Source organism: Arachis ipaensis, chromosome B4 (genome assembly GCF_059453495.1).
Source record: "Arachis ipaensis isolate K30076 ecotype BB chromosome B4, ASM5945349v1, whole genome shotgun sequence".
In the NCBI taxonomy this organism is placed as follows: Eukaryota; Viridiplantae; Streptophyta; class Magnoliopsida; order Fabales; family Fabaceae; genus Arachis; species Arachis ipaensis.
Window position 1 is genome coordinate 4,526,816 of NC_142439.1, and position 9,702 is coordinate 4,536,517.

At 32.5% G+C, this 9,702-nt stretch overlaps 1 protein-coding gene across 2 annotated transcripts; it reads right to left on the reverse strand.

Annotated features, from left to right (window-relative positions):
- Positions 1-401: 401 nt before the first annotated feature.
- On the reverse strand, positions 402-8,038 carry LOC107638503 (regulator of nonsense transcripts UPF3). Of its 2 annotated transcripts, none has more exons than XM_088483187.1 (13): positions 7,562-8,038; positions 6,837-6,943; positions 6,391-6,486; positions 6,175-6,273; positions 5,964-6,040; positions 5,752-5,865; positions 4,718-4,862; positions 4,294-4,361; positions 3,067-3,499; positions 2,515-2,607; positions 2,304-2,422; positions 2,168-2,219; positions 402-1,361 (listed from the first exon to the last, which is right to left on the reverse strand). In XM_088483187.1, the coding sequence occupies exons 1-12, from the start codon at positions 7,699-7,701 to the stop codon at positions 2,181-2,183; spliced, it is 1,530 nt and encodes a 509-aa protein (XP_088339313.1). In that variant the 5' UTR covers positions 7,702-8,038; the 3' UTR covers positions 402-1,361; positions 2,168-2,180. The 2 variants fall into 2 exon arrangements, with proteins under 2 accessions (XP_088339313.1, XP_088339312.1); XM_088483186.1 differs by having other exon boundaries at positions 4,294-4,364; positions 7,562-8,034.
- Between the last annotated feature and the right edge of the window lie 1,664 nt (positions 8,039-9,702).

Here is a 9,702-nt window from a genome sequence, read left to right on the forward strand (position 1 = left end):
AACAAATAGAAGGGAACAAATAATAATAATAATATTAAAAGAGCCAAGAGTTGAGTAACTTATGTGAGACAACATTAGAGAAGCTAAATCAATAATATCAATGTGCCCTTCTTTGTGTGTATTATAAAAGTAAACACTGGCGTGCAATTGGCTCGAATAAAATTGATAGATGAAATTTATTAAATTATTTAACATGTTTAATTAAACTATCTAATAACCTTTAAGTTTTAACTATCATCTTTACATGAACATCTAATAACTTTTAAATTTTAACTATCATCTTTACATGAAAAACATGAAAACTACTACGTGAAGACGACTACATGAATTTCCACAGTAATATATTTAAATCTCGTGCTAAAAATGAAAATTGAAAAACAACATAAGGAAGCCAGAGTAAATTTGGTAAAAAGATGTTATTAAATATAAGGATAAACTTCATATTTCGTCTTAGACATCCTCCCTCCCAAACTTTACAGTTGGAAAACATCCACACACCATGACACCAATGTGATCCTGATGGAATTCTAATACCCAAATAGCATAAAGGACTTTACAGACGGATGACATCCACAATAATCTAAACATGGGTTTATAACTACTACGTTTGGGAAGGATAAGGATGGTAATTCACAAAATTAATTAACTTATAATCACGAACCAGCAGTGTAACAGCCATGTTTTGCTGAGACATGCAAGTATGCAATACCACACTGTACAATAATATTTTAGAGCCAGAACAATATCCACACACTAGTAACTCCCGCAAGACCTTATTTATCCTTAGTAACACACCATCTATGGTATTTCCGTGTCTGTGCCCTGGAGAAAACTCCAAAGTCAACGATAGGATGTAGACATAGCGAGCCTGAAACATAGTCCATTTGAGTGTTCCTTCAATGTAAATGAGCAGAGAGGTAGTCCAAAACTGATCCAGGATCATTTTCGCAAGCTCCTACTTGTATTTGGTGGACAGCTAGCGAGAGATTGTATAATAGGGGCTGCTAAGGACACACAAAATCCTGGATTCATATTTACACCTAAACTATTTAAGATATTGGAATATAAACCCAGACAATGCCCATTACTCAGTCAACTTGCCAGGCTATTCAAATCTATCCACAATTCTTCAAACATCTACAATTTGTAATAGGGAGACCAAGGAATTCTGATGCCAATAATCTCTCTCTCTCTCTCTCTCTGAACGGATCCCATCTTCAATCTATGTCCGAATATTTTAATTGTAAAGAATTTTTTACCACACAAACTCAGTTACCTAGAAGAATCTGTCAACCAAAAAGAGACAGAATCCAGCAGCTAGCAAATAGATGCTCCCAAATTGCAAGTCAGCAAGCTTACCACTGCACAGGAAAATAATCAACCTTCACATGGGTAAATACAGAAAACAGAAATGGGCACTGAAAATCATTAAATTTCCATATACAGTTAGAAAACAACATAATGCCATCAACCAGTTCACTATGGTTACCTCTCTCTTGTATGAACTTTGCTAATGCAGAAAACAGAATTTATGAGTTGAAATGTACGTTTGCTTGGGCTGGTGTGTTTCTTATCTTTATCTGGGTTTTTACTCTTTCTAGAAAAATCTACTAGGCCCTTAAATCTCAGTGGCTTAACATTATAGCTGGTGCAGTTTTTCGGGCTTTTCCCACTTCTGCTTCTTGACTTCTATTATATAGACTTGTCATTTATGCATTAGATTTATGATAATTATTCACATTTTAGAATACAACTTAACTATTAAAGATGAATGTGTTTAATTGTGAGCAAATAAAAGTTTTGCATAATATCTTCACAAATTCTTTCATATAAGATTGACAATTATGAGGCCTCTGTTAAAAGCAAAATCTAACCACTCCTTGCAGTGCAGACTAAAATTTCATAAAGCTAATGCTAATTTAATAACTATATTATGGGGGGGAAATCTGCTTGATTGTTTAAAAAATTAAATTAATCAAAATCTAAAAAACAAATGGTATGAGATGCACAGCAATATGGATGGATTTTTATCCTAATATATGACAATTCCACACTAAAATTTTAAAAGAATCATGGAAAAAAATGTCAGATAAGTCCTAATACCAGTTCAGCAAAAAACATGTTTCTAAGCTATGTAATTACAGGCCTGATCAAGAGATTGTCTCACCAATCTAAATACACTAGGTCCCAGAACTTGCTTTCTGAACCCAAACCTGCTTCTGCAATTCATAGGAGATACTGACATTTTATTGAACCAGAAAAAAAATATAGTGTACAATCATGCAGAAATCAAATTTAGGTACCTCGTGGGAACCATGTGAGCCACTAGTTCTTCTATGATGCTTTCCCTCATTTGCAACAGAATAGCCATCAACATCCTTCAGATGTGTTGGTCCCCGGCGACCAAAATGTTTACCAAAGCCTGAAAAGCACACAAGCATTGAAAATTAAACAAAAACCAATCTAAATTTACACAGAGATAAAGATCCTATATTCCAAAGCCAAAAAACCAACCATTTTCTGAGGAATGACTGCCACGACCACTTGCGATCGATTTTACATCCCCACCTCTTACATGTGCTGTCACATGTTTTGACTCTGCATGACCTGTTTCAGATACATATAAAAATTACCAAATGAGAACAACACATAGGGGCTGCACCAGATTTCCAGACAACAGTACAATGCTGTGCCTTAAACATCAGTAGTATCGTTGATTGAAACTGATTTTCGCTTTTTCACATTTTATACAAGCACTAAGGATTCTTTTTTGAACAAATAAATAAATAAAAATAATAATTACATAAAAAAAAACTTGATAAGACAATATCATTAAGACAGAAGAACAAATTCAAGGAGGATAGAGATCTTCCATACAAGAGACAAAACAAAAGAGCTATCTATAAGGCATAGCTTTCTAATCTCTCTACATGTCTGAGGCAAAGTCCTTTACAAAGATCATGAGCTTTACACCAAATAGATGCCAAATGTACAGTTCTATCTCATAAAACATGCTTTTCAGAAGACCTGTCATTGAAATCATAGTAAACATAATGAAGCATCTACCTTCCAAATGGTCTACTTGTGAGGAAGCAGACAATGATAAAGAATCATCGCCTCCAATGGAACGATTTGTCCATACACCACGATCAGGTCTATCCTTATGCCTAACACGTTTCTCCAGCCTCTCACTTGAATTACGTGAATCATGCATGCCAATCCTATTCTCTGGTGTCCCATTAGAACCCTTTAAAATCAATTGCACATGTACAGGGCGAGGTGGTTGTCTTTCTTTTTGTAGATCAGATGTTGGTATTGTCTGCTCCGATTGAGGCCTGGCTGACTGACTTTGGCGCATTTCCTTGTTTGAGAGTATGCTTCTAATAATCCTTGCACTACCTTCATGCCTCTGATTCTGCTTCAGAGGTGTTGAGCCAACAATTGTTTTGGCTGAAGATGTTACATTATTCTGCTCTATTAAACTATCTAAATCAGACCCCTGCACAATAAGAAACCCATCAAAATATGAAGTGATAGCATGATCATACATGATAAATCCATCAATCACAATAAAAGGAACCAAAGAACAATCCATGCCAGAACTTATAGTGGATTCCTGATTCATCATATTTCATGTCACGAGCAATAAGGCAGCATATTAGAGGAAAATAATCCTCAAAGTCACTTTAGTATGAACCATTATGCCAATAAAATGATAAGCATCATAATATCATCTATAAGTAGTGCTTTCTCTATAGTACATTGACCTTTTTATTATTAACTGACAAGTAATAACTAAGTGCCATCCTTGAATCTTAATAAATTAGTTAATCTCTCTCCTCGTCATTTCATGAGCCACTAAGATTACATTGAAACCAACATTTATCAACAACTCCAATTAGTAAAAGGATGATTTAAGGGTACTATCATCCACGAGAACATTCAAATAGAATGAATCAATCAAATTAATTAAAATTTAGGCGATAATTGCAGAAAACCAGATCAAGATGCATCTGATTGATACAAACTAGACATGACCAGTGGCAACTCATTGACATTGACGTCACAACATAAAGAAGCAGAATTTCAAAGTTGCTTCCCATCAGAGTAAGAACAGTAAATAAAACAACTTTCACTCAATTCAGGTCAGGTTTGTCCACACTGCATTTTCTTCCTTGTGCATCAAAATATGCATTCTAGTCAACACATCCTAAGGGTTCTAGACGAATCCTTTTGCAACATGTGCAAGCATATAAATAAAATGGACTACTCAGATGAAAATAAGAAGCTCACATTAATTATCTCTCTTTCCTTCCCTTTAAGAAGCAGGACCTTCTTCCCGGAACCAGTATTTCCAGCAACTCCTTAAATAAAGGACAAAGTGTTAAGCAAATCCCCATTGAACACAATTAAATTGAAGAAAACAAAGCTAAACTATTAACTCATACAAAAATAGACAGCGACTCCAATAATAATAATAGAATGATGATGATGATGCAGAAACAAGAATGCTAGGAGAGCCAGTTAAGAAACAGGGCACAGGGATTATGCTGATATCACAACTTATATTAGAAGAAAAAATCTCAATGCCCTAAATTCATCAAATAAAACAAATGTATACATTCAAAGAGGTTTTCAAACATGGGCCCCAAGCCGTAAATGAGACGTAAAGGAGAAACAAATAACAACTAAATTCCAAACAAAAATATAAACTTACCATTCTCATCCAGTGTTTGGTTTGCATCTGATGAAGCCACAGTTGAAGTTTTACTTGAATGATGCTGATCACCTTGCCTGGGAACCAAAGTGTAAATTGTTTTGTCTTTTCCAATGGAACCTTTCCCTGTGTCTCTTGCAACATACTGTCCGACGTAGAAGTGAAAATCAGACATTGTTAAGCACAAGTTAGAACCAAGATCATTCTCCATATCTGTGTGTGCAAGCAATTACAACTAGAGAATTATCAAATACTGGCATTGCTTTACGATGAACTAAAAATTTGATTTATAGTAAACTAATATATTAATAACAATTTAAAGTGACCATTTTTTAATCATATCACTCTAAGTTCCATCTGCAATTTTTCCGGAAAATATATTATTGGGGCCATTCCATTCGGTTAAGATTTTGAGAGAACTGTGTTTTTTCTTCCCAAAAGCAGAAACAGGAGCAAACATTGAAAAAAGATACTTCTATATTTTGATGAAATTATAGAAGTACTTTTTTATTAAAAAAGAAATTATTATCCTTTAAATTAATAGATAATAAATGATATATTTTCTTAAAAAAAATGGTGCATGAAATTTAAGGATCATTTCACTCTCTTCTACTGCTTCTGCTTAAAATATAAGCTGCTCACTACCTATTTCTCTAAATAAGAAAAAATATCATTATTTCATGCTTCTGCTATTTTCATAAGCCAAACAATACCACAAAAATCAAAAGTATTTATTTCCCTCCCACAGTTTTACAAAAGAATGAGGTTGAATAAAATAAAAATATATCACAGCTTGTTTAGAAAAATATTGCATCTAATTGCCAGTACTAATACTTAACTTCTCAGAACCAAAAATTGATCTTTTTACCCTAGCAAGGAGACAACTATGCAATCTGACACAATCAGGTAAATGGAAATAAATTATTCATCCCAAGTGCCCAGAGCAAAATATAAGTGGTTACTTAGAATTAGAAATGAAAAACACATTGCTCTCTAATGAACTAGTGAACAAATTAACAATACAAGCAACACACCATTGTGGTGGAAATCCTCTTCTTTCCAGAACCTCGTCTTGACGAGGCAGAACAACTACTCCCATTTGATGATGTGCCAGCTCTTCTACTCACTTTTCCATTAGAAAGTGATCTCTGCACAAACATTCACTCTCACATCTCAACACATGCACAGATGGATACACAAATGCACACATAATGGGACTTCATGAGTTAATCAGATGCAAGAATACCCGAGGTCCCTTGGCAGCTCTTTTCTGACGCACAAAGTCCATCAATGGTGTAATTACAGGATTATCTTTTGCAGCACCTGCTTAGGAACATGAATCAAATAAATAAAATTAAAGATATCTCAGACCTACCAATTCTGTCAATGAACGATATTATATTGCTTAACTTTCAAACCTAAAATTTATTGCATATTTTCCATATTAATTGCCTAACCTGATCGTTCTGCTTCCCTTTTCTCCAACTGTATCTCAGCACTGGGAAGATTCTCAACAGGCTTGGCAAGAAGTTCAAGAAACTCCAGATACTCAGAATCTAGATGTTAACCATGCAAATACTAATATTTATCAAAAGGAAAAGATTCAATACATATAAGTCCATTTGACTAACATATACCCTGAAAGATACGTCAAGTCTCTGTCTAAGTGGTACCTTTGTATATGGACCCATCGCGGCCATCCTTTTTAGACCACTGTCTAGGAACACGTTGTGAAGGAGCATATTCAACCATGACTTTGAACTGTGCTCCTGGGAAGGAAATACAGCCACAGAGAGAGAGATCCAGAGTCAGGATGCAGTGTGTATGTGGATTAAGTTACTTTGAATACAAAATTGATGATAATCGAAAGCTTTCTACACATATTCCTTAAAAGATATTGAGTATATGCAACGTAAACCCTGTCCCAAGTCAGATATTCCACTCATTGCTTAAAATATGTGGAGAGCCAGCTTTGGTACTGGAGACATATCTATAGAAGCTAGTAAAAATGCACTGACCAAAATCCAACTACAATAATGATGACAATGATACAACCCTTTTACTTTTGCAAGATCATACACATGACTAATGAATAATTGCAGAGGATGTCAATAGTTACCCTTTTCATTTACAAAGATGTGGCCGTTAAAGAACTCAGCAAACTCTATAACGTCCTCTGGCTTTTTGAAGTCAACGTAAGCTCTGGAATAGGACATATGCTTCTGGCTGAAAATCGATGTAAAAGATTTTTAAAAAAAGAAAAGGCTTAACATATATGCTACGCATTGTAAACGCACATCCATTCATATAACAAATCGCATCATAGACGGTCAGCCTTAACGAGAAAAAAAAAAACTTCAAATAAAGGAATTCAAGAAAAAGGAGTGCTACCAATGAAACAAGCAACAAGATGGTGAACAATTCAAATATATTTTAAAGTTATTCTCCCAATAACAGGGCAAACCTCAACCAGGGTTACTTGGCTCCGGTAATAAGATATACACGCAACCATAACTTTAGTGTAAGAATGTAGAACAAAAGAGAAGTAACAAGGATGATTTCAAAGCCACTCTTCCTTCATATACATACTGCTACAACAGAGACGTCTGCAGTCGATGCATAAGCACAAAAAGACACTAAAAGAAAAGATATGCTGGACATTAAACTATCCCTTCAAGGATTTTGATATCAATCTGGCATTTCTTTGCATAAAACAAGATTCAATAATGGAACAAAATAATATCTAAATAAACATTAACAAAGGAATATTAAAGCAAAGAAACAATGAAGAAAAAAGAAACTAAACATTATAAGCTGAAGGAGCGGAAATGCAGAATCGCAAACCTGATTTTTCCGGGACGAAAGGAGACCCAATTGTAGCGGCCAGCGAAGGTGCCGTCAATTTGGTCCAAAAGTGCGGCCTCAGAAATCGTAGGAGGCAAGTGCCGCAGCACCACCTTCGTCCGATCCAACGCACCCTTCATGCGACGACAACGACGAAAAACCCTAACAGAAAAACGGCTTCGAGTCCTGCAGTTACGACACTCGCGGAAACGGTCAAAGATGAAGGATGAAGAACGAGAATCTCTTTGGTATTACATCTTCTTCCGCTTGCGAGGATCAATCACAGAAAATTGTGTGCCCTAATTGCGCAGAAAAAGCCCCAAATTGCCATCTGCCCTAACCGAAGCTAGTGAGAGTGTGTGTTATGTCAAAAGGACTTAGCGAGCGGAAAGCATATACCGTTGCGACGTTGCGTTTTGCCGTTCCCTTCTCTTTTCTTATAAAACGTGTAATCTACGAATGTACGAGGCCACTCTTATATATATCAGTATCAGTATAAATATAAATAGAATTTAATTTACACGTAACGCCACCTACTGTTTGTTACTTTGTTTACAAGTATGGAATAATGAAACAAAAATATAAAGATACAAAATCGTATTTCACATATGAGTTATAAATAAATATTATATTTAAAAATATTAAATTAATATATTTTATTTTTATTTTAATAAAAAAATATTAATATTTTTATTTTTTATTATTTTTGTTATTTTTTATTATTATATTTATTAATATTATATTTTTTTTAAATTTTTTTATTAAAAAAATAAAAATAAATTAAATTTTTATAATTTATTTTAATTTATCACTAAATAAAATATAAAAATATTTATTTTTATATTTTTATTTTTTTGTGTCTTATTTTTACTATCTTATTTTATCTTATTTTTAGAACTAAACACAATCTTAAATATGTAATAAAAATAATTATTTTTTATATTAATTATATGAATAACTATAAGAAATATATAATTAAATAATTGTGTAAAATATTATACATATTTATTATATCAAAATTAAATTTATATTAATAAATATAAAATAATTTTATATATAACTAATTGTACAATATTGCATCACTAAAATTAATTATTTTTGACATAAATCACATAAATAATCATAAAATAAAATAAAATTAAATAATTATATAAAATATTTTTATACATCAGTCCATTAAAATTAAAATCTGTATACATATAGATATGGATAAATTTACAACCAAATAGATTGACTTTTTTCCTTCTCTTTTTACAAAAGACGCACTAACTTTTAAATTACTTTATCAGTGTTTTTTTTCCAGTGTGATTTATGTTATTAAATAGTTAAATAAAGTATCTTTGGAAGGTATTTTGGAGAGAAAGGTAAAACTCAGATATAATATTTCAAAAAATAAATGAGATAGAAAAAGTTAATAATTAAATTATTATTATATAGGGTCAACTACGGACGGACCCAGGTAGTGAATTAGGAGGTAAATCCCCACTCTTATTTTTTTAAAAATATATATATATACATATATAATATGTCTCTATTTTAAATTTTAAATGACCTCATTACAAATAAATTTAGTCTAATTATTTAAAGTCTCATCCACTTTATCTTTCTATCATTTTGACTATTAGTTAACATAATCAAATTTAGTCTTCTCTCATTCTCAAATCTCAGTCGTCATCACTCCTTTATTCTTTTAAATCTTCTTCTTAGTTTCAACCTTCTTTTTATGGCTAAAATTTTTATATATGGATAATTTTAATGTGAAATACAAAAATATTTGATGATTTTGGTGTTCTACAGGGTTGTGGTAGTAGCACAAAACGTTACTAACGTTTTGTAATAAAAAATTTTTTTTAATCATCAAAGAACAAAACGTCACTGACGTTTTGTAATAAAAAAAATATTATTTTAATTATTAAAACACAAAACGTCGCTGACGTTTTGTTAGAAAAATATTATTTTAATTGAAGAAACACAAAACGTCATTGACGTTTTGTAAATGGCCATAGTTGTGTTCAACACACAATTTGGTTCATGATAAAGGATTTCACCTCTAGTAATACAATATTAAAAAGAAAAAGTTCTCTTTTTATATTTATTTTCTAGTGGTCATCTATTCTTCATTAAAAGGTAAATTTTTAAGT

Excerpts from the sequence above, each read along its gene's own strand:
- LOC107638503 (XM_088483186.1), bottom strand. The coding sequence starts at position 7,701 with ATGAAGGGTGCGTTGGATCGGACGAAGGTGGTGCTGCGGCACTTGCCT. Across the intron at positions 4,863-5,751 it reads AGAGGATTTCCACCACAATG|TATGTTGCAAGAGACACAGG; the intron begins GTGTGTTGCTTG and ends TACGTCGGACAG. Across the intron at positions 3,500-4,293 it reads AGGAAAGAGAGATAATTAAT|GGGTCTGATTTAGATAGTTT; the intron begins GTGAGCTTCTTA and ends CTTATTGTGCAG.